General features: G+C 51.9%; 1 protein-coding gene across 3 annotated transcripts in view; it reads right to left on the bottom strand.

Annotated features, from left to right (window-relative positions):
- The window catches only part of TRABD2B (TraB domain containing 2B), a 219,183-nt gene that overhangs the window by 27,571 nt on the left and 166,231 nt on the right, over nucleotides 1-25,381 (bottom strand). For all 3 annotated transcript variants that reach the window (XM_043876128.1, XM_043876130.1, XM_043876131.1), the window contains exons 3-4: nucleotides 11,853-11,999; nucleotides 4,894-5,068 (exon numbers count right to left, since the gene is read on the bottom strand). In XM_043876128.1, the coding sequence (XP_043732063.1) occupies nucleotides 4,894-5,068; nucleotides 11,853-11,999 (322 nt within the window). The remainder of the gene's footprint in view (nucleotides 1-4,893; nucleotides 5,069-11,852; nucleotides 12,000-25,381) is intronic.

Here is a 25,381-nt window from a genome sequence, read left to right as displayed (position 1 = left end):
GGCTGTCAGAATTCAAAATGAACAGGCCCTGCAGGTTAACTGGTCTACCCTTGAGTTTGGCTCGTGTCTCCAGCCCAGCTCTGCCAACCAGCCCCTACATTATGCACTCTGTTCCAGATTCTATCTTAAGAAAAAGTGGGTGAGGGGGAAAAATAATACAGTTACCAACTTTCTATTTTGCCAAGGAAGGCCTTTGAAAGCCCCATTTGTCTCATATCACCATCATTTTTTCTTTAAAGCAAAAGATGTTTATCTTCAAACACAGTAGAAAGAAGATGATTTCAGAATATAAGATAAGCCTATAAACTGAATGTTTCATTAATAAAAAATTTACCACCTTGTACTTATTTTTCTCAGTTATGTGTAGACCAGAGGAAATCCAGGGATACACTTGGCTCTTTGAGGACCCTCAGGCTCACCTTGTCAAACTGCATGGGCCCAGCATTTGGGAATCAGCCCTTCTCTCCCCCAACCCCAGGCCAATACACCCTTCCAATGCAGGGGCCTGGATCCTTTCAGAACATCTGGGGTTGCACCCTGGCCACAGCCACCTCACAGGGAGGTGGGGCTTCCATCTGGGCCTGTTCAGAGTTGTCACACATGTCCACACCCTTACTGCCCCTGGACCTGCTGAATAACCTCCAGAAGAGGTCAAACAGTGCCTGGATACAGAAACATCACAGACACCAAGGACAGTACTCTTCTATGGGATGTGCCAGATAGAAGGACACTTTCCCACAATATTGTCAACCTTTCTGGAAGTACACAGCAAGGGCACCATGTCTGGGCAGTGGGGGGCAGGGTGGGGGTGGGGGGGAGGTGGGGGGGGCGCAGGCAGGGAATGGCCTGGAAGAAGACCCAAGAGGCCAGGAATCAGGTTGAAGGTCTGCCTGCCTGTGGCCTTGAGGAAGCCATTCATCCTCCCTGGGCCTTATTTTTACCTGCAAAATAAGTATAATAGCTCCCATCTCATGGGATTATTGCAAAGAGAGGGGTGATGCAATCTAAGAGCCTGGAATGGTGGGGCTAGTCCTCAGTAGAGCCTTTTGGATAAGGGTCCATCCACCGCAGTAGAGAGTTTAATGCTGCTACCTAAAGCACATCTAGCACAGTCCAATGAGGCAGGTGTATTATCCCCATTTTACAGATGAGAGACTGAGGTCTTGGAGGTGAAATGACTTTCCCAGTTTCTCTGAATTAACAGTGATGAAGCCTGGCTTTTTATCAGGCAGACTAACTCCAAAGCTCTCAACTTCTGCATCAATTCCCCCCTGGAGAGCAGACCAGAGGAGAGACCAGTTGGCCTACAGCATTGGGAATCCCAGTCTGTGCTTCTGGATTCCCAGGAAGGGGTTCTAGAGCAGGGCTGAACTGGGGAAGATAGGTGCTAATGGACCAGGCAGGTGGAGACTCTTTCTCTCTCTCACCCAGCGAGTCTGAGGCTGGCCTATGAGGCTGGTTTGCTGTAGAATGGCAGAACCTCAGGCTGTAGAGTGATAGAACCAGCAAGGCTGGGCTGGGGATGGTTGGGAGTCTTATAATTATGTTTCTGTATCCTAAGCTATTTCCTAGGGACATCCATGAAACTGGATTGAGAAAACTTTGCACGAGCAGACACCTCTTGGGGGATAAAGAAGCATATTTCCAGGGGTACATACCCTCCCTCCCACAGCCTCAGGGGCCCTGCACCTCCTTTGAGGGATGGACAGGGCATGGGCTGCAAGTCAGGCTGACTCAGGTCCCCAGTGCCCGGGGGTCCTGGAAGGCCCAAAATGGAACAGGAACCCAGAGGATGCCGTGGAGCGGGCAAACCTGCAGTTTGCAGACCACCGAAGAGCTCTTAGCCTGTCCCTGCATGTACATCCTCAGCCTGCCAAAGGACACGGGACTCGGGAGCTACATGGACATAAGGACACAGCGAGGAAGGCATGGATTTTTGTCACCACGAGTTATGTAGGATGGGTCCCATGCCGACACACTGGCTGTCACAGGTCCACTCAGCTGGCTCCCTGCCTGCCTGTGATAGCAGAGCCCCTGACCACAGCTCCGGGCCCAGGCACCCATCCTGGCTCTGTCCCCAACTGACCATGAGCTTCACCCACATCCTGGCCCCTGTGGAGCTCAGCCTGCCTATGGCTGCGATGAGGTGGGCAAGCTCGAGCTTGGAAGCTGAGTCCAGCTTTGAAATTCTTAGGATGAGGGTAAATGTGCAGCACTGAACAGGCCTTCTGCTCCAGGTATGGCTGAGCCAGAAGTGGCAAGATCGGCCCACACCCTGGGCCTCCTGCTACAGGGCACAGGGTCTCTGAGAGCCTAGGTGGGGCTCCCATTGCTCTGGCTTTACTGCTGGCCTGGCCCAGGCTCTCCAGGCCCAGGAGACCAGGTCAACATTCATCCATCTATTCCTGCCTTCACTCATACATTCCTCCATATATTCATCGAGCTGGAAACCTATTAGGTGCTACTGAAAACACAGGGATGAGTAAGTGGAGTCTGCCCTCCCGGAGTTCAGGGCACGGGTGGGAGACGGACCCAGCACCGCTCACCCACTCCACTGTGGGAAGCAGATGGGAAGCAGGGAGACGACCAGGAGGCTGGAGCTGATGGAGCTGATTGGGCCAGGACAGTGGCAGGGAGGATGGACAGAGTAGACAGGTGTGAGGTCTTTTGGGTGGTCTGTCCAAAGAACTGACCAGGAATCACAAGGACTTCAGAGATGGAAAGAAACTGGAGGTGGGCAGAAGGCTTGCATGCTGGCCTGTGCCTGAGTGGACACTTGTGCCCTTATGGGCTTGGGGTTTCAGTGTCAGGGGCTGCCCAGGCCATTGTGATTTTTAGCTCTAGGCTCTCCTGTTCCTACATCCACAGAAGGAGCTGCTGTTAGCTACCCCCCGGCCCATGAGTGCCTGGTCCTGAGCCCGGGGACAGGTGAGGCAGGTGGAGCATGCAGAATGCTGGTCCCTTACTGGCCTCCCTCAATGACTGGGCTCTCTAGGGCTTCTCTTGGGCCAGTGGGGGAGCCTGGGGGCTGGCTGAGCTCCGAGTTCCTCTTTTGTGGTCAGCTGTGGGTCTTTCTAGCCCAGGAAGCACTACTCAGATGCCCATGGGGGGAGGGCTAGGATGGTGAGTGAGGGAGGGGCTCAGAAAAGGAATGCTGGGGAGCACTTCCTTTCCCGCATGGTCACCAAAATTGTGCCAGATCCCCAGCAGGAGTCCTGCAAAGTCCTGCTTCTCCTGCTTCCTTCAGGAAGCCCCTCCCACCCCTACAGGAAACCCTCCCTTCTCATAAATCTGTGTTTAAACAGCTCCTGGAATCACAGATGACCCGACTGAGTCCTGGCTATCTACTCATGATGAGTAGATAGTGAAAGATGAGTAAACTGGCTGCCAGGGCCGGGGAGGGGAGGGTAGAGGCCACATTGGATCATGGCACAGCCTCAATGCGAGGCCAGAACTCTCTGTCCAGTTGTAGGTGTGGCCCTAAAGAGGCCATCACAGAAGTCTTATGTTTCTGAGGCCCTCTCGTGTGCCTTTCCTCTGCTGAAGGCTGCAGGGAGGGAAGACAGGTGCAGACACATGAACCCTGGCTCTTGTCCTTTAGCTATTTGGGGTTGAATGAGTGAGGATGGGGAAGATTTCCAACTATGAATCAGAATGTTCATACAAGCCCTTCTGTGTTAGATAGACTGCTTGGCTTGATCCAACTCAGCCTGATGTAAGCAGGCAGCATGTGGGTATTCAGCCAGGGTAGGGAGGGGAGAGAGGGCAGCCAACCACCTCATTTAATTCTCACAAAACAGGAGGTGAATTCATTCAGCCCAAACTGTAAGCAACATGAATAAGAAGAAATAACGTTTGTCTTGTAGTTCTGGAGCCAAAACTTGACAAGGAGGCGGACGTGGTATCCTGGCCCCAACATGTACAGCGCTGTCCTCAGCAGAGACAGCCATGGAAAAGAAGGAAAGAAAGAGTGAGAGAGAAGAAGCAGGAGGCAGAGAAGAGAGGAACCGGGAGAGTGATGTTGAGCAGGTCCCACACCTGAGCATCTGGTGATGATAAAGTCTGTATTCACTGCCATCATCATGATGACGCCAATAACTGTGGCTGCCGTTGTGAGTTACTGCTCCGTGGTACTGATCTCTGTGACTGTTCTACAAGGCATGAGTGTGTGCTAAGTTCCTGCAGTCAGGTCTGACTCTTTGTGACTCTAGGGACTCTAGCCCATCAGGCTACTCTGTTCATGGGGTTTTCCAGGCAAGAATACTGCAGTGGGTTGCCATTCCCTTCTCCTGGGGATCTTCCTGACCCAGGGATTGAACCTATGTCTCCTGCATTGGCAGGCAGGCTCTTTACCACTAGAGTCATCTGGGAAGGTAGGTCTTTTCAATTCATCACATAATTATTGCCATCACTGCCCGTTCATAGAAGACTTGAGCCTCTGAGACGTCCTGGAGCCTGAGGAGGCCAGGCCACCCAGAGAGGGCTGGGATCTGAAGCCAGGGCTGTGGGATGCCAGAGCTACCCTCTTCCCCACTGGGCCACGTGGCCCTCACCATCTTGGCCTTGGCTCCGCAGGGTGGGCCCAAGGCTGGGCTGGACACTGGGAGCTGGCTTCAGTTCTGGCCTCTCAACATGGCCTCCAGGGGCATGAAGGGGCCATAGAAGTTGCCCTGCTCTTGGCAGCAGTCACTGCCCTTACCCATGGGGACTGTTACAACAGAACCCTAGACCAGAGGCGGAGGACTTGCTTTGGATCCCAGCTCTGCTGAACACTAGGTGGCTTTTCCTGCTCATTCTGGGCCTCAACTTTTCCCTTTATAAGGTAGAGAGCCCAGCAAATCTCTCAGCCCTGAAGGATTCTGCAGACAATCCCTTCCCCACTCCGGCCCAAACCTGCTCCGAAGGCAAAGAAGCAGATCTTGTCTTCGTTCTCCTGCAGAAGCGTCATGACCCTCTTCCCCATGCGCTCATTCCTCTTGTAGATGAGCTCCTGGCGGAAGTAGCTGTCAATCTCCTGGGCTGTGACCTGCTCGTGCGGTGGGAGGGTGGTGTTGATAAAGTTGGGCAGCTGAAAAGGCAAGACAGAGGCTGCCTTCAGTTCTTTCCGGAGCAAGGAGGGCTTCTAATAAGCACACACAGCCCAGTGTGGGGCCAGGTTGAAATGAAAAGTAAAGTGTTAGTCTCTTTAACTGGTGTCCGACTCTTTGAGATCCCATGGACTGTAGCCCGCCAGGCTCTTCTGTCCATGGAATTCTCCAGGCAAGAATACTGGAGTGGGTTGCCATGCCCTTCTCCAGGAGATCTTCCTGACCCAGGGATTGAACCTGGGTCACCTGCTTTGCAGGCAGATTCTTTACTGTCTGGGCTACTTACCTTATTGTTATTCATCAATTCCAGGATGCTTTGAGATGACTGCGGTTATCCCAGTTTTATGAATAAAGGAAGAAGAGCAAAAGGTCCAGAGGCAGGTGGAGTCACACAGCTAGCTGAAGAGCAGAGCCAGGCTGCGAGCCCCAGCTGCCGCCCTCACTCAACTTACCACTCCTGCACCTCTGCCTTGCTGAACTTCAGCTTCCAGACACTGAGGTCATGGGAGGCTCTCCCTGTGGCAATGACCCTGTCCCTGGCACGAATAGCGAATCTGGTTCAGCAAGCAGGTGTAGCCGGTCAGCTGAGCTGCCTGCCTGGTATAACAGAAAGGCCGATCTGGGCTTCAGCCCTGGTCTGATGCTGTGGGACTTTGGCCAAGTTACTAAACCTTTCTGAGTCCCGGCTTCTTCATTTACAAGGTGGGACTGAGGCTACTGTGGGGGATTGCATGACATGATGGGTGCTGTCGTGGACACCTTTTAGCCCATCCCCCTCCAAAGAGGTTAGAGGAGGAGTCATAGCCTTTGGTTTCCCCAGTGTATGAGCCCTGGTTGACCACTTTCCGTTGCCACCACTATCTTCCCATCCCCAGCTCCACCACTTCCCAGGGTATAACCCAAACCCTCCATCCCTTCTTGAAAACTTCAGCTCCAGGACCAAGGCTTCCTCCCATAATGATGGCTTGTTCAACAATCTGGCTTGGAACTATCCATATTTCCTGGCTCTCAGCCCCATGTCCACACCTAGCCACGTGGTCCAAGGCCAGCATCTCTGACATGTTCTTGAATGAGGCACAGAGCTCCCTGAGTTCAGGGACAGCACCTGTGTCATTCCTCGGCCCTCAATGCCCGGCACAAAGTCGGTGACCAGCACAGGTTTCTGGAGCCTTGAGTATAAAGATGTGCCATCCTTCCTCACTCCCAGCGTGCTGCCTCTCTAACCTGGATGGTGGATCCAGTGCTCCAGTACTGTGTCTTTTAGCATGTGGGTGGGGCTGGAGGGGAAGCCAAGGACCGAGGAACCTGAGGCCATGAATCAGAATGAACCCTCTTTCCCCATAACCCCCTGGTGTCACTCTAACCTTCAAGCCCTTGCTCACAGAATGTCTTCCACCTGGAGGCCCCCCTTTCATCACTCTGTCTCCACCAACCCAGGCCCAAAGCACAGGCCCCAAGGCCTCGATGACTGGTGGACTAGCCAGATGGAGAGTGTGGCATGGGAAGACTAATTTCCTGCAGGTTTTAGCCCAGTCACATGGCTTCTAGAGTCACTGACGAGTTTTCAACCCTCTTTCTGAGGAAAATGTTGGTATCTGTGGAGGCTGAACCCAGAGGGACTCAGGGAAGGCTGGGAGACCTCTGCCTCTGTTGTCTGCTGGCCAAGGATGAGTACATTCCCCAAGAGAGAGGGGAGGGTCTTCTCTGCCAGAAAGGCCTGGTATGCTGTGCTGGGAGGAACAAGACAATGATGTGACTGGTGTTCCCTACACTTGCTGCTGCTGCTGCTGCTGCTAAGTCACTTCAGTCGTGTCCGACTCTGTGTAACCCCATAGATGGCAGCCCACCAGGCTCCCCCATCCCTGGGATTCTCCAGGCAAGAACACTGGAGTGGGTTGCCATTGCCTTCCCTACACTTGAGCAGTGCACAACCTGGTGAACCGTATGCAGCAACTCTCCGAGTGCCCCATCAGGGCCAGCACAGAGTCAGTGCTTGGGGACTGTTTGGTAAATGGATACATGAAGGAACGGAGTTTTTACTCCCCCCCCCCCACCCCTTATCATGGGAGAGATTGTCGGCAGCCCTGACAAACCGGGCCACATCTGGACTTGATGCCGCTATAGGAAATTCTTCAGACTTCTGAGTGGGGCTGGAGCACAAGAGAGACTGACTCCGAGGGGTTATTTCTGGAAACATGGCTCTCACAGGCTCCTCTCCATTCCCTGTGTATGGAAGAGAATGTGGGACAATGTTGTACCAAGCAATAAATATTTTTTCAATGGGTGAATGCGTGGATGAATGAATAGGCTTGCAGGCAACAGCTCTGGAGATAGTGAATGGGAGTCCTGAGGTCAGACAGCCGGGTCAGCTCAGGCTAGAATCCCTCTTTTGCCATTTACCAGTTGGGTGGCTACTGTAACTTATAAGTTACTTGGCCTCTCTGAGACTCAGTTTCTAAATTGGTCACATGAGTGCTATATACATTGTCATGGTATAAAGGAAATCTTGACTAAACATCAGTACAACTAGCTTATCACAGTGTGTGGTAGAAAGGAAATCTTGACTAGACATCAGTACAACTAATTCAGAGGATGGAGCTGGCTCCTTCATCTTTCCCCTCTGATGGCAGAGGCTACAGAAAAGGGTGGCCTTGCACAGAGATGGAGATGACAGAAAGATGGTCTTCAGGATCATCAGAGACCACAAAAGCAGCATTCCGCTTCCCTTCCCCTCTTCCAAGGGTCCAGGCATATGCCTTCTTCCTGGGACCTGTGATGTGTCCAGCCCTCTCTCCTTGGCTCCCTAAATATGAGTGTGCATCTGTGGAAGCTGAATCTCCATCCATTCTTTATAGATTTTCTTTTTAAAAAAGAACAAGAACCAGAAAGTCCAATGTCAAAGCTGTAAAAAGGCTGGGTTAGCCATTCGGTTCCCTGAGCTGCCCAGCAGCTGGCTGATATTCTCTGCATGTTTCATGCTGATGGGCCCTGGCTTCATGCCAAGGATGAGGCCTGGCTGGATGGAAGCAAATTAATGATGTCATTAGGTTTGTTGGGAGCCTTAAATCTCCTGCGACAAGTTCACGTGCAGGACGTATGAAAAAATTTTAAAGAGGATGTGCCAGGTCCCCAAGGCCCTAGAATGATGGATCCAAGATGGAGTGATGAGTAGATGGGCCTGGCAGAACTGGAACAGGGCCATGAGACTCCCCTGACTCTCAACTAGGACTGGGTGGTTTAGAGGTCAAGTGCTCAGGTCTGCTAATGTCACAACCTCATCCCTTCTCTTTACCTTGTCCATCCAATAGACATCTTCTAAGAACTTCCATGGGTCCAGCCCTCTGTCCACTTAGGAGGCCAGAGAAACCTCGGTCCAGAGAAACCTCAGACTGGGCCTGCTGCCCTGGTTGAGGCTCCTGGCCAGTGTGGGGATCAGAAGACTGGGGGGTGTGTGCTTTCAGAGGACAGTGAGTGATGTGGGTACATGGAATAGGGTGGTCACGTGTCTTGGTTTGCCCAGGACAGTCCCAGTTCATGGCTAGGGTAGATTGCTGCATGCTAGTTATTCTGACTCAATTATATTTGACCTTTCACTCTCAAAAGTATCTGAATATGGATTATATGTATGTATATATATATATATATGACTATTCTACACCTAATGCAAGCTAGGGGGCTCAGAGAAGGCTTCCCAGTGGATTGCCCTGCTGATCTGGGACACTGACAATGCTAGTGATCGGAGAGCGGTGGGAGGCCAGGGCCTCAGCCATTTTTGAAGGTGGGATGTGGGGTTAGGGGAATGAAGTGAAGCAGATCAAGAAGCAGACCAAGCGTGAGGTGTGCCTGGTCCCTGTCCACCAGAGTTATCATCCTGGGCCCTGCATCAGTCCAGCCCCGGCCTCCAGAGGCTGCTCCAGCAACCTCAGCACTGCCGCCAGAGGCAACTTTCTGACCACATCTCTGTCTGGCTTAAACACCCCAGAAGTTGGCCCCTCAGTGAGCATTCTCACCCCCACATGGTCTGCCCTCTGCTTTCTGGTCACTCCTCAGGACCCCCCACCATCCTGAGCACTGGCCACACAGCTGGCTCTGCTGGCCAGTCCCTGCCTTCATCTGCATCTGGCAGCCCCTGCTCTCACATCACCTCCTCCCTGAAGCCCTCCCCAGCTGCAGTGGTGACGGCTCCCCTCCAGCCCCTGGGTCCTGCGAGGCCTCCAGCTACAGAGCCCTTCTCTGTTAGCACATGGGCCCTGGATTTAGCGTGGATACCCTGACGCTAGGCTTGTCTGTGTCTGGGGGCAGGGCTGCCTAGTCCCTCCCGTGAGGGCTAGACTCTGCTTATGCACCCTGGGTGCAGCCTGGATTGCTCTTCTAATCTGGGTGGGCGAATCCATCTGTGTCCTCTAACCCACTTCAAGTATAGGCACTGTGAAGAGACCCCTCCGAGGCAGTTCACCTCCCAGAGATGTGTCAGTGGTTCTGGACACAGGCGCAAAGAAACTCTGAGCTTGCCATGCCCGGGGGTCGCCCCACTCTTCCCCGTCTCAGTTGAGTGCTATGCTTTGCGGCCACAGCTCTGTCCTGCACACTCCTTGCCCCAGGTTCCCCTCAAGCATACAGCTCCCTGGCTGCCCAGGGCTCACCAGCCTCTGCCCGGCAGAGGATGCAGGGCCAGGCTCTATCATGGGGTGACTGGCTGGTGATGCAACTGTGAGCCTTGGGCTGCCAGGGTTCTCCTCCCTCTCTCCTCCAGGAGCGAGAGTCAGAGCACCCGGAATCCCAGCCTCCTGTGCAGGGCCTCCTGACCCTCCCTCCCGTACTCTCTGCACCCAGCACAGCGCACGCCTGCGTTTGCCTTGTGGCATCGCTCACTGATATTCGCTCTGTGCCACACCCGGCACAGGGCAGCGTGATGAGGGTGGGCAAGATGCCCTTGCACTAGTGGGGTCCCTGGTTATGCCTCCAGCCTGAACTCTCTCCCCTCCTCCCTCTCTCTCGCCTCCAGCTCGTCCGCGTGTTTTCCTCCACTGGCACATTCTTGCGCCTCCTGTCTGTGGCCAAGGCAGGTTTCTTCTCTGACCTTTCATCTTGCAGGAATGTGTCCATCTCTGCCCAGCCCTGCTCCACCCCTCCCTCCAAGCCCACCTAAATTCCTCCTCCTGCCACAGGCTCTAAGGTCATCCTCTACTCTCCCCTGTGGCAAGGGTCATGCTTTGTGGCATCGCTAGTTGAATCTCCCCTTTTCTCTTAAGAGACCCCCAGTCCCATGAAGGCAGCTGTCTCTAGCTCCCTGCCATATCCCTTTCCGTATCCCTGTGACTGGCACTTACAGATTATTTCTTTCATTCACCCAATATTTACTGAGTCTTGTTCTCTGCCAGGCTCATTATCAGTGAATAAAACAGACCCCAATTCTTGCTCTCAGGGAGTTTATGCTGTAGTGGGAATGGACAGATAACAAATAATCACTGATCAATGAATCAAGATATGTAAGTGTGCGAGAAGATGATAAAAAGCCATGACGGAAAAGCAGAGCACAAGAAAGGTGACAGGTGGGGAGGTGGGAGGTAGGCTGCAATTCTAGACCAAGGAAGTTGGGCCTTCCTCACCGAGACGATGATATCTGAGTTCTATCTTGAAGGAAGAGAGGTGGTGAACCATGGTGAGAGCTTGGGAAAGGCCTTCCTGGCAGAGCAAATAGCCAGTGCAAAGACAAAGTGTGCAAGTGGGCTCATGGGTCAGCAGGGAGGCCCATGTGGATGGAGTGATGTGTTGGGGGAGGCAGAGGACATGGGGTGAAAGACACTTGGTCCACCATGGTGAAAGACCATGGGGCCATGCAGGTCATCACAGAGATTCTAGCTTTACCCTGAGAAAAACGGGGAGCAATTGCAGTGTCCTGAGCATAGAGATGGCCTGTTCTGACTAATTCAGCTGCCTCTTGAATGAATGGATAACTGAGCACCAGACGCAGAAAGCACAGAGGACCTAGAGGGGCCCAGGAGGATATCTAACTCCATCCAGGGCATCAGAGTGGTTTTGAAGAGATGACACTAGACCAAAGCCACATGGGAGGAAACCCGGAGGGAGGAGGCTGAACAAAGGCAGAGCAGTGGGAAAGGGCAAGGTGTGTGGGGCTGGTGGAAGGGCTACAAGTGGCAGAGGTCCTCAGAATGAGGCCTGTGTGGCAGAGGACCTGGGCTGTGATGAGGTCCACAGAGGGTGGAATACGGACGGGGGTCCTGACTGCCTACGAAGTACCTTAGAATTATCCCAAGGGCAACAGGAGACCTGGTGGAGCCATGGTCCACTCCTTGACTCCCTCCTACTGTCTGGCCAGCCTGGAGTTAATCTTTGCTCTAGGACTCGAATCGAGGCAGAGCGCCCTGGACTGGACTCAAGCCCAAGCTCTGAGCACCTGTGAGCTTTCCCTTCCCTGGGCTTTAATCTTCCTAGATGCTGCACAGAGCCTGGACGAGGCTTCCCTATTCTTACAGGGTAAGCTTGCAGGGTCTAGGTCCCAGAGTCACACACACCAGGCTCAAGAAGGGCTCTTGACAACTTGATAACAACTAAGTGGTATGGCCTTGAGCACGTCTCTTCCCCTCCCTGAGCCTCAGTTTCCCCATCTGTAGCAGGGATGCCAAGAGCTCCTGCTTACCAGCTGCATCTGGCACACAGAAGGTGTCTAATAAACACCTTCTTAGAAGCCTTGGTTATACTGGCGCCCTGGAAGCTGCCTGGGCCTGGGGAGAGGAGCCTCACCTGGGAGGTGTCGTGGTTGAAGATGACGGCGTTGAGGTCCCCGCAGTTGTAGTGTTTGATGAGGTCCTCGGTGGTGTAGGGCGCCTGCAGGCTCCCGGCCCGCACACTCTCATGCTGCAGCAGAGTCTGGTTCAGGGCGAACAGCACCTGAGCAGAGGGAGGACAGGGGTCAGGGCTGCACTCACAGTCCCTGGCTGAGGTCCCCGATCCCTCAAGGATGGGCCCTCCACCCGCTGAACTTTGGGGCCACAGGCCTGAAACAGGGTGTGTGAGAATGAGGGGAGCCTGACATGAGCTGGTGCTGCTCGAATATTCCACGGCCTCCGCTCTTCGCTCACTGGCCTCTCACCACACTCAGCCTGCTTTCATCCCCAGCCCTTTGCCCTCACTGGTCCCTACTCCTGCTCTGGGCATCAACAGCTTAGCGAAGAAGGTGGCAAAGGGAATCCTAGTTGTGTCAGGGTTTTGGAACGATGGGCGAGTTTTTTTTCTTTTCTTCTGTGCTTAGAAAAGTTCTAGAAGAAGCACAAACTCATTTTGGAATCAAAAAGCACCCCAAATACAGCAAAACAAACAGATGAACCAGAAAGCAGAAAGCCCATTAGATATCAAGGCCCAACCCAAATGCCACCTCCTCCAGGAGCCACCCTTAAACCAGGCAGAGGGCTTAGGAGCTGAGTCCTGAGTCAGCACGTGTTTCCTCCAGCCCCTCTCTGCTCTGGGCCGCCATGCCAGGCCCTGGGGACACAGCTGTGCCCAGGCAGACCAGATGGCATCAGGATCACTTGGAGGTACAGCCAGGCTGTGGATTTTTAACAGGCTTCCTGGGAAATTCTTTAGCAGTCTGATGGCTTCATGACATTTAAGCACCATGGCTCTAAAGGCACATGGCCTGCCTAAGGCATAAGGCCCTGAGAGATGATCTAAAATGTCTCATTTTAGGTGGGGAAATTGAGGCTCAGGAGGGGAAGGGGCATGTCCAATTCTGTATGGCTGGGACTAGAGCCAGCTCCACACAATTGTGTACTCAGACTCCTTTGGTCAACAAAAGGGAGGAGCTTGACCATAAAGCGGGTTATTTAACACAGTGAGAGGGAAAAACAATTGCAAATCCTGTGCAAAGCGTCAGCAGGTAATCTCAGGCCTCCTGTCTTTGTTGTTTTTCCAGCTCCAGTCTACCTGACAGGGCTCAGGCCCAGCTCATCCTGTCTGGAAACAGGGTCCACCCCAGCCTCTTGGTACACATTGATTCAGGCCCAGGCATCTCTCACTGCAACTCATGCTTTTTTGCAGACCCCCTCCCTTCCCATCTATACCATATTCTTCTGCCACAGCTATCTTTTAAAAACACAAATCTGATTGACTTTCTTTTTCTCTTTTTTTGCTCAAAATTTTCATGGATACCTCCTGCCCTGGAGATAAAAGCCTAGCTCTTCACTGGAGCATGCAAGGCAGTGACCTGGCCCCTGCTGTGGTCAGTGACCTCATTTCCAGCCCTTGTGTCTCCAAATGCTCAGCTACTTAGCAACCTTCTGACTGTGCTTCGTACATGCTGTTCCCTGTGCATGAGAAATCTCCCACCTCCGCCCTCTACTACTTGCAGATCCAGACTTGATCTTTCAGGCTCTGCTTAGATGTCTCCTCCATGAAGAGTCTCTGACCACTTGGGGGCTGGGTGAAGACCTCCCCCTAAAGCTCTCATAGTCTCCCTGCATGGTAGAATGACACAGTCATGACCTCAAATCTTAACCTCTCCCTATATACATATAGTGGGCACGTTTGATTGTGAGAGCTGGACTGTAAAGAAGGCAGAATGCCAAAGAATTGATGCCTTTGAAATGTGGTGCTGGAGAAGACTCCTGAAAGTCCCTTGGACAGCAAGGAGATCAAACCAGTCAGTCTTAAGGGAAATCAACCTAAATATTCACTGGAAGGACTGATACTGAAGCTGAAGCTCCAGTATTTGGTCATCTGATGGGAACAGACGACTCGTTAAAGTACCTGATGCTGGGAAAGATTGAGGGCAGAAGGAGAAGAGGGTGTCAGAGGATGAGACGGCTGGACAGCATCACTGATGCAATGAACATGAACTTGGGCAAACTCCGGGAGATGGTGAGGGACAGGGAAGCCTGGCATGCTGCTGTCCATGGGGTCGCAGAGTCAGACATGACTGGGCGACTGAACAACAATATACATACACCTGGCCAGGGGCCTCGGTAGCTCCCTCACATTCTGACTCTGGATTTGCTACATGACAGATGGAGGCCAGCATCACAAGCCTCCATAGACGAATGGAGAAAACATTACACATGTCCGGCTGTCGCTGCCTCTTACATGCCCACATTGTCTTGAGAGCAGCCCACACTGGCCTGCTGGAGGGTGAGAGGCGTGCAGGGCAGAGCCCAGCTGCTTCCCTTGTTGTCCCATCAAGGCCGTCTTGGTCTGGCCAGCCAGCTCCCAGGCAAGCAAGGGAGCCCAGCTGAGCCCACCTGCCTGCAGCTGGGCCCAGACATCTGAGCGAAGGCTTCACAGCACAGCTGTGCTGAGAGATGAGCGACCCACCCTGCTTCCTCCAGCAGGGCGTGAACATCGGATTGTAACCACTATTTTGCTACCTCTCTCCCTACTGAGGTTATGAGCCACTTGAAGATAGGAATTACATCCTATGTGTTTTTGCATGGGCAGCACTCAGCACTGTGCCTGGTAAAAAGAAGGTGTCACCCATCCTTTCTTTAGCACTTTGACACCTGCTGTGGTCAATTCATCATTCAAGGTTGCTCCGTAAATCCTTCACATTAGCCCCTAGAACGTGGGCATTCCATCAGCACTGGGGGCACGCTGCCACCACGTGGTTCCAGAACACCTAATCTGAACAGAAAAGCTCAGGCCATAGGTACACCAAGTCTGGGGAAAATCCTGTCTTGGGGAACGGGACCAAGCTTGCGCTTGTGAGATCACCTTTGCCCATCCCCTCCCACTTTTGTTTCCAGCTGGGCAGGGGAGCTGGAGTGCACGGATCTGTGCCAGCACAGGCTACTCCCCCTAATAAGCCGGCTGGAGATGAGGTCAGGCCCCACCAGCCTACCTCCGGGCCTTCTCCGGGCCTCCAGGTTCTGGCTGTTCCCCCTGAAATCTGATCTGCAGCCACCTGGTGCGGGGTGTCGATGGCGGCTGGGTGGCTGGGGATGGATCACAGGAGGCAGTGGCCCTGTTGGCCCAGACATCGCTAAAGCAACAGGCGCTTCCTCCCGCCCGGCACATGCCTGGGATGAAAGCATCCATGTCGGGCTGGAGTGCACTCCTCCTCTTGGGGGCTGGGGCACACAGACTTCCTGTGACCACACCCTGGGCTGCACACACCTGCCCCGCTGACTCTCAGCGCCGGCACCACCTGGCCTGTGCTGAGATCACCGGCTCAGGCGCCTGGAAGACCTGGCTGGAGGGGAAATGGGCCCCCTGGACCCTCAGACATACAGAGTCACTTCCGCAGACATGTAGCCCTTGTGGAGCTAGGGGGTGTTCTAGTGAATGAAGCACATCACAGTCTGCAGGGTGCTGAGAACAGTCCTGGCATGTAGTAAGTGTGGAATAAATGCTTGTCAAATACAACTTGGAAGAAAATATTTAGGCCTAAATATTCTTGGATTGGAGCTGGAAGATCCCTTAGGATCCAGTGGTTTCTCAAACCTTTTGTAGCCATGGAATCCTTTCCTGTTGTTATTGTTTTCCAAAGAAACCTTGCCCGGAACTCAAAATGTATAGTGCATAGAAATGAAAACTTCCAAGACAGCCCTCAGAATGGGAGAAAATAATAGCAAATGAAGCAACAGACAAAGGATTAATCTCAAAAATACACAAGCAACTCCTGTAGCTCAATTCCAGAAAAATAAATGACCCAATCAAAAAATGGGCCAAAGAACTAAACAGACATTTCTCCAAAGATGACATACAGATGGCTAACAAACACATGAAAAGATGCTCAACATCACTCATTATCAGAGAAATGCAAATCAAAACCACAACGAGGTACCATTACACGCCAGTCAGGATGGCTGCTATCCAAAAGTCTACAAGCAATACATGCTGGAGAGGGTGTGGAGAAAAGGAAACCCTCTTACACTGTTGGTGGGAATGCAAACTAGTACAGCCACTATGGAGAACAGTGTGGAGATTCTTTAAAAAACTGGAAATAGAACTGCCATATGACCCAGCAATGCCACTCCTGGGCATACACACCAAGGAAACCAGATCTGAAAGAGACATGTGCACCCCAATGTTCATCACAGCACTGTTTATAATAGCCAGGACATGGAAGCAACCTAGATGCCCATCAGCAGATGAATGGATAAGGAAGCTGTGGTACATATACACCATGGAATATTACTCAGCCATTAAAAAGAATTCATTTGAATCAGTTCTAATGAGATGGATGAAACTGGAGCCCATTATACAGAGTGAAGTAAGCCAGAAAGATAAAGACCAATACAGTATACTAATGCATATATATGGAATTTAAAAAGATGGTAATGATAACCCTATATGCAAAATAGAAAGAGACACAGATGTACAGAACAGAATTTTGGACTCTGTGGGAGAAGGCGAGGGTGGGATGTTCTGAGAGAATAGCATTGAAACAAGCATACTATCAAGGGTGAAACAGATCACCAGCCCAGGCTGGATGCATGAGACATGTGCTCGGGGTTGGTGCACTGGGAAGACCCAGAGGGATGGGATGGAGAGGGAGGTGGGAGGGGGGATCGGGATGGGGAACACATGTAAATCCATGGCTGATTCATGTCAATGTATGGCAAAAACCACTACAATATTGTAAAGTAATTAACCTCCAACTAATAAAAATAAATGAAAAATAAAAAAGAAAAATAAAAAAAAAGAAATGAAAACATCCCTGATTGATGTAAAGGAAGCAGGCTAGTGCCTGCCTGAAGTCTCACTGGCTCAGTGACCCCTTCTCTGTGGAACCTGCAGGTGCCCTGGAGCCTCGTTTGAGAACCACTGAGCTCTTCCTATGCCCTCTTCATGTGGAAGAGGAGAAAGGACAGGGGTTCAGAGCAGGCAGGATGAAGCCTGCCCAAGGCCACACAGTGAGCTGGGGGCACAGTGGGCTCCCTGTTCCCCACCCCCAACTGAGGACCCTTTGCTGTGCCCTGGACCACGTCTGGGACTGGATTTCCAGATGGCCACTGGCACAGTGCACATTCATCCCACACACCTTGCCAGATCCATTTTCTTTCAGAGCCTTGAGAGATAGCCAGAAACAGGCAGGAAGTGTTTGTTATTAACATGATAGAGACAAATCACTGCAATCAGACCATTCAAGAAGCACCCCTAGGGTGGCACAGCTGAGGAGTGATGAGACTGGGGCTGAAACCCAAGCCTGTCATTCCAGACTCCCCTCAGCCCCCACCACAGACCCCCAAGCTCCCCTTGGTCTTGGCACTTATCCCACTGAAGTGTCCATTTCAGGTAATTCCCTGTTCCCTGTCTAGACTGAGAGATTGGAGTGGGTGGGGAGCCTGCCTCTCTGGTCACAGCTGAAGAGCAGACAGTCAAGAACTACTTCAGAGAGTAGGATGCTGACCCGAATCCCATGTGTGACCTTTCCCCAACATCCCCTGTCTTGTACCCATCCTCTGCAATTTGTAACTCGGTCCTCATCTATTTATCACTAGGATAAGTACATTTATTGAGCACTTATGTGTCAGGAACCATCTAAGCCCATAGTTAAATCTAACCTTTACAACAACTCTGAGATAGGTCTAGTATTAACTCCATTTAATAGATTGGGGGAAAAATTGAAGCAAAGAGATAGCGAGTAACTCATTGAAGGTGACAAAGCTGGAGAAGGCATGACAGATGCACTGGGACCCAGCCCTGGGACCCAGCCCTGGACCCCATCACCTCAATTCACCACTGCCTTTTGGACTTCCCTCTGCTCTCCCTGGGAGAGCCAGCAGAGACAGTCCTTATTCACAGATGGGAAACCAAAGAAGCAGAGGGGAAGAGGACCCAAGGCCACTTGGCTCATAAAGGACAGATGGGGGCTATGAAATTTACTTTTGTCTGGCTCCAACCAGGTCCCCACAACCAGGGCTTTAAAGTAATACATGCTTCTTCATGAACAATCTTGGCACTTCCAACAGACATAGGGAAGCTACACTCATTCAGTCATTCAACAAGCATTTACTTTCTCATTTTCTGCAGGCATCTGGGATGGCTGGATTAATTGGACTTGGTTTCCATCCACATGGAGCTCCTTTTAGAGGCAGAAAACACCCATTGGCTATTACCATGGAGCATGGTTGGTAAGTGGGGCTTATAAGGCCTAGCACACGGGCATGAATCTGTGCCCTGCCCTGCTTCCTGCTTCCTTGTCATTCATCCTGAATCCCCAAGCCTGGCCCAGCTCAGACTCCCAGGCCTCAATGCCTTCTGCTCCCGGCCACTTTAGAATAACAAACCCTCCTCGCCTGTAGCCCTGGTGGCCCACTCTAGGATAATGTTTATGATAAGCCTTTGACATGAAATAACAAACATGGGGTGAAGGCAAGAGCCACCTCGCTCCCTTGGATTGCTGTATGTGGAGGCCTGGCCACCAAGAGCCCCGAGGGTCCCGGCAACCCCCTCCGTGGTGCCTGCAGGCCACGAGCAGGTCCACAGCGTCTGCTGAGCGTAGGCCTGGAATTTAAACACATCTTCAAACACGGGCTTCGGATGGAGGGGGCAGGCGCCAGGAGGGTGGGAACAGGTTTATTGTTGCAGATTAGTCTAGTAAACAGTCCTAGAGGGGCTGGAAGGATGAACACCACGACCTGTGTTCACTTGTTGGCCCAGCAGCGTCATGGTGAAGAGAAGTAAGGACCCGCTTTGTTAGGAAGGCATTTGAGACAGGTCTGGCTCTCAGGCTGGGGCTGCCACTTCTCACCCACCCTGAAGCACAGGGAAATCACAGCCAAGGCCCCAACCCACTCAGTGGTGCTGACGGAGCAGCCAGCATGGGCCACACGCTGTTCTAGGCCGGGAGATTTAGTCAGGGACAAAACAGACCTAAATCCTGCTCTCTCTGCTGGGGAGGAAAAGGAGAAAAATAAAATAATTGGCAAAATGTTAATATTTAGTGAGTTAAAGACACAATGGTTCCATTTAACTGCAAGTTCAGACCCACTGCCCCCTGTCACTTTGGGCTCCTTGTGCGTCTTAATCAACAGGCAAAGAAGGGAGTTACTGTGTGGGCTGGGGGACTGGTCCTGATGACCGGGGGAACTGGACAGCTCTTCCACAACAGAGGTGAGGACGAGCATGTCCCCCAGGCAGGAGATCCCTTACGGCATTTCAGATTACCAGGCCCTGTGGGTAACTAATGCTGATGGGAAACCACAATGACCCAATGCAGGCAGGATGTCTGATGGCCCAGACCCTCCAGGAATGAAGGTTTGGGTCATCCCACCAGGTAAAGAACCACGACCATCTGAGAAGCTTGCAGAAGGCAAAGGGAATGGGTAGTGGTGGTGCTAACAGATGAAGGCAGTTATAAATACCAGCTTCGACCACATGACAAGTTACAGAAACAAGGACTGTCCCGGAGTATTTCATTAATTTGTTAAGAATGTGTGTGTGTGTGTAAAATCTTTGTTTTCTTCTTTCTCTTCTTTTTCTTTCTGTCTCTCCCATCATGGTAACAGAAGACATATTGACTTTGTGGTTAAATATTGTTAACTCAAGTACTTTAAGTATCAATTCAAGTTATGGTACATTAAGAAGAGTAAATAACTTCCACTCAAAGATTTTGCATTCTCTTTGGGGGAAGGCAGTAGTGTGCTTTGGTTTACGTAGAGTTGTTGTATCATGTTAGGATAAATGAGGCTTCGTTATTATTTATTTGGAGATTAGGTACCATTTTAAGGAGATGCTGTATGAATGCCAACTTGACAAGGGGTGGACTTGTGATGGTTAATTTTGCCAACTTGATTGAAATTGATTGACATGCCGGGTTCCATGGGCCATGATGAGGATGTTGAGAAACTCTCCTACACCATAATCCTTCCAGAGAACGGATTGTTATTCCCACACGACAGTTGAAGAAACTGAGGCCTTGAGGCTAGCGAAGGCACTAGCGTGAGGTCTCACACTGAAGAATCGGAGCTGGTATTCAAACTCAGGTCCAGCTGACAGGTCCTGGGCCTGACTCACCAAGCTGCTTCCAGCTAACCAGACAGACAAGTAGGGACCAGCCTGTGAAGCCCAAATTCTGAGCAGTCAGTTGGGAAGGAGCAGGTTTGCTAGGACCTCAGTCATGGGGTCTGCTCAGAGCTGGCATATGAAGACAGCAAAGAGGTCACTTGGCCAAGGAACCCCACCTGGAACGTGGCCTCCTGCTGTTTCTACTCTTTGCCCTGCCTGATGGAAACTTATTCAACTCCTCTCTTATGCTGAACTCTTCTTCTCAGCCTCAGGACCTGCCCCCTTGCTCCCCCTTCTGCCTGGAACCCTCTTTTACCCACCAGCTCCCACTCCCCTTTCACTTGGTTGCAGAGGCTCCCGTCTCAGGAGGACTGTCCTGGGTACGGCCGGGTGAGTTCCCTGCTTAGTGTCCCCAAAGCACTGTCACTTTCTGAACCACTGCACTCCCCCTGCTTCACTGCATTTTTTTTTTTAGTTTAATTATTTATTAATTTTTGGCTGCACTGGGTCTCATTGCTGTGTGCGGGCTTTCTCTAGATGCAGAGAGTGGGGGCTACTCGCTAGTTGCAGTGCATGGACTTCTCATTGCAGTGGTCTCTGTGTAGAGAGCAGGCTCTAGGTACATGGGCTTCAGAAGTTGCAGCATGCGGGCTCAGTAGTTGGGACCTGCTCACTCGAGGGGGCACGGGTTTTAGTAGCTGCAGCACAGGGGCTCATTAATTGTGGTTCACAGGCCATAGAGCATGCAGGCTTCAGTAGCTGTGGCTCTTGGGCTCTAGAGCACAGGCTCAGTAGTTGTGCACATGGGCTTAGCGTGCACAGGCCTGTGCAGTGTGCTCTGTGGCCTGTGGAATCTTTCCAGACCAGGGATTGAACCTGTGTCCTCTGCATTGGCAGGCGGATTCTTTGTGCCACCAGGGAAGGCCTGTCATTGCGTGAATGCTCTAAGGGCTGGCAAATTGCCTTTCTTGGTCTTGGCTATTTCTCCAGCAGAGGGCACAGAGCCTGATGCTTACATAGTAGATGCTTGTAGAAAGAGCAAATGGATACATGGATGAAAATCCGGACCACTCATCCTGAACAGCTCCCTGCTGGGACCCCATACCCTCAGGGCACAGAGGTGGCAGCTGAGCCCCTGGACCCTGGGCCACGTGTCTGTCAGCACGGATGTGGGCTGGGGTGAAGGGCAGCTCTGCCTTGCAGGAAGGTTTCTCCAGCCTGGGGGAGATTTCCTCAAAGGTTAGAGCTTGCCCGACTCTGACTGAGATGTATTTATTTATTCTCCTTGCTCCATCGGCAGGACCAAAGCAGCGCTGACAACTTCCCTGCTTCCTTCTCAGTACATTGAGTCCCCTGGCTTCAGGCATGGAATCCTGTCTCCTGACACTGTGCCACTGAGCAGCAGGCCTCCAAATAAACACAAAGCTTTCTGGAGCCGGGGACTGGCTCTGGGCTGCCAGGTAGGACCAGAGCTCCCATCGCCATCTGAATCTCCACCATAAAGCCCTGAGTAAGTCATTTTCCTTCCCTGGGCCTTGGTTTACCCACCTGCAAAAAGGACCCACTCACACATTCATTGAATAAATATTTATTGCGCACTTAAGTACCAGATGCTGTTCCACATCCTGGAGGGACAACAGTAAACATAGCAAATAGAGATCCTTGTCCTGACCGAACTTTCATTCCAGTAGCAAGAAGCTGACAATAAACAAAAACAACTAGTAAAATATCTATGTTAGGGAGTGAATGTAGCTAACAAGAAAATAAGGCAAGGAAGATAGGAAGAGTGTGTGTGTATGTGTGTGTTTGTGTGTTGGGGGATGACATTTTACATGAGATGTCCAGGAAAGGCACAATGAGAAGTGACATTTGAGAAGAGGTCTGAAGGAGATGAGGGAGGCGGTCATGGGACTATCTCAGAGATGGAAGGGTTTTCTGGGCAGAGGGAAGAACAAGTGCAAAGGCCCTGAGGCAGAAATGAGACTGATGGGTGTCAGGAACAGGAAGGAGGCCAGCATGGCTGGACAGGAGTGGGCAAGGGGGACGTAGTCGATGAGATCTGTCTCAGGCAGAGACCCGACAGAAAACAGATACTGCACTGCCCGTGAAGTGAGCTCCAGTGAAGTAAGTTCAACTGACTGGGTAACTGAAGAGCATTGGATGATGGGAATATCCACAGAGGTGTGGACAGGGGATGGTGGAGCACTGAGGAGCAGCAGCAATGGGAAGTTTTCCTGCCCCTGAGCCTTAAAGGGAAAGGAGCGGTCAGAGACCCAAAACTAGCCAGAGTCACAGCCATCAAAGGGGACAACAGCTGCTCTTCCATAGTTTGGACCATGGTGACTGGTTGGAAGGAGAAAGTGGGTGGCGGCAAGAAACATCCCAACTTTCTTCCCCTCCTGCCAGTTCATCCTTTGCCTGTGCTTCTTATTGAAACCAGGATAAGACAGGTCAAGTGATATTTTGTCAGCTCCAGGCTCAGAGAGCATGCAGAGCAGAGGGTTGAGCTGGAGAGGTGAGGGGCATTCCCAGGGCACGGGCAGAAAGATGGGGAGCACATCCTGTGGGGTCTGTGGGCCCTGAAGGCCTCTGGCTTTCCCTGAGGGGAATGGAAAGTCCCAGAGAGGCCGAGCAGAGGTAGCTGCGTGGAATCTGGGGAGACGGTGGCATGAAGCAAGGAGATGAGGATGAAGATGAAGGCGGCTGTCTTCTTCCTAAACAGGAAGTGCTGAGCACACGCCTCCCTCCCCTCCCCATACACACCCTGTCCCCAACCCCAGCCACAACCCAAGAACTTGGACTTGTCTTCTAATGCAGGCGTTCTCCGCTCCGTGGACGCCCACCGGTTAGACCTCGGTGGAGCGGCCACATCCTCCGTCTGCCCTGCAGTGTGGGCTGGCGGGCCCTCCGCGCTTTCCTGGGCCGGCCGCGGAGGCTGACTCACCCTTGCTTTCTTCCCTTCTTTTCTCTGAATGCCTCATTTCTCCACCCAAAGACCACCCTTCAAGATCCCAGCATTCCTCTTCTGTCCTTCAAGTCATGCCAGGAAATGCTCATAAATCCGGAGCCACCCACAGGAGGAGATTAGCATTCTGCTGGTAGGGAGGCTGATAGCTAGGCTGGGGATCAGGCTGGGGTGGGTGGTGGGGACAGGCCCAGAGGCTTGGGGTCTTCAGGAAGGGAGTTTGTACGGGAGTCTGCTCTGGTGGACGGCAGAGGGGTCCCTTGGTTTTCGGTTTTAGGCACAAGTAAGCTCAAGAGAGGCTGAAGACCTAGATTCTGTTGCTGCAGGCTCTGAACCCAGACTAGGCGTTGGCCCACTTTCTGGTCACAGGGTTTCCCTCTGAAACATGAGGGTGTGGGAGTATCCAGCTCTGCCTGCCATGTTCTATGAGCCCAACATTTTAGGACAGTGACACTCCCCTACCTTGAGATTTAAACTGTCTATGGTTCTAGGCACTTGGCATAAGAAAGTTCATTTATTCTTTATAGCAGTCCTGTGAGGCCAACATTATTGATTCCAGTTTACAGATGGGGAAACCAAGGTGCAGAGAAGTAAGTAACATCACATGCAACCCCATTGTTAGGGTTACATGACCCCAATGACCCCAGCCTCAGCTGTGCCTAGGCTTAGCACTCTCTGACCCCAGCATCGACTGTCTGTCATGAAATATTTTTGCTCCCCAGTAACTACTTCAGATCTCCTAAGTTGAATACACACCACGAATGGAGGGAAAAAATAAAAATGTATCAGGATCCTCTAGGCCTGCCTATTTTCAGTTATAAACTTTTGAGGAACTTCAAGGTGGTAGAGGAGTTGGACAGAGAAACAGGCAATTATAAAATACAGGGATAAGTTAGTGATAAGAAGAAAAAACAGTGACCTTTGGGTCTTAGAGAGGGTTTGTGATGCACCCTGGGAGTTGGTGAAGGATTCAGGCTTTAAGCTGGACTGTCCAGGATAAATAGGGTTTGCAGAAAAGTCTATTCAAGGTAGAGGGGCTGGGAAACGCATGGCATGTTTTAAGATGTGTCCAAGAGTTAGGCCAGGAGGGAACCCAGTGGTGAAAAGCCTTTAGTCTCAGGTCAAGGGCTCTGCGCTCCACCCAGCCCTCCCCTGCTGGATATTCAGACAGTGGGCTGGTCACCTGTGGAGGAAAAAATGGGTGGGGAACCACAGATGAGCAGATTGAGACCCTCAGAGGGACAATGCTCTATGTGGCAGGCAATCAGTTGGCGGTGGCCATGGTTACCACCATCATCATCATTATTATGAAGCAGCTGCATCCATTGGTTGGCAGCATGTCATTTTTATTTTTCCTGCTGTCTCAGACCTGCCTGCTGACACAGCTGCCTAGACTTCAAAAGGCAAGTCTCCATTTTCATTTGCAAAATCAGTATGAAATTCCTAGAGGGCTTGTCTAATTCCTTCTGGTCTGACCACACAGCAATTACCAATTTGCAAGGAGGAGGCGGGGAGCCTCGGGGGCCCGCCAGCAGGGAGGGGACCTCTGTTCTGCCTTGGACCTGGGCAACGGCCAGGGAGGATGGGTTAGGGGTGGGCAGTTCCAGGTGGCCTGGGGTGGGAGGTGGGGGCTGGCTCCGTGAGCACTCGGAGCTGATGACTGAAATCATTTCTCCGCTAAGTCACAGGCTACAAGTGTTCAGAGAACAACCACACAGAGCAGCAGATGGGGCAGGGCTCTGACACTCTGACCCAAATCTGGGTCCTGGTGCAAACGGACGGTGTGAAGTTGTCATTCTTTGGGTGGTGTGCTGCCGTAAGAACATGGGCCAGACCCTTCTCCTCTCCAGGTCTCAGCTGACCCATCTGCCAAGTGGGGAGAATAATATTTGTTCTCCCTGCCTAAGGAGCTAGCACTCTAAAAACCTTGGAAAACATTACTGTTCTTCAGGGCATTTTAAGAAGCTTCTGTTCCCTTAGCAGCGGTGGGGTGGCTCTGGGTGGAGGGGGAAGGAAGGAGCCAATGTACATGGACTGATTCCTATTCACCCCTCAATGGATTTGTACCAGGCCTGGTGCTGGGGCCATGGAACAATATCAGTACCATTTCTATCCTCAAGGAGCTCAGGGTCAAGGATGGGGTAGATTAAGGCTGGAGGTACCCAAGGAAGGCTTGCAACGCTGATGTCACTCGTGAAGCTGGGCGCAGGGATGGACACAGTGCTGTGGGAGCCCAGCTAGAAGGTGAGGCTCATCCAGCCAGGGGAGGACCGCACCCGGGACTCATAGAGGAGGTGCTCTGTGGTAGGAGCACACATCTGCCACACAGAGGAGAAAGAAGAGGAATTCCAGGCAGTGTCAATGT

The sequence above is a fragment of the Cervus elaphus genome, chromosome 20 (genome assembly GCF_910594005.1).
Source record: "Cervus elaphus chromosome 20, mCerEla1.1, whole genome shotgun sequence".
Lineage (NCBI taxonomy): Eukaryota > Metazoa > Chordata > Mammalia > Artiodactyla > Cervidae > Cervus > Cervus elaphus.
This window is presented reverse-complemented; position numbering and strand designations above follow the sequence as displayed.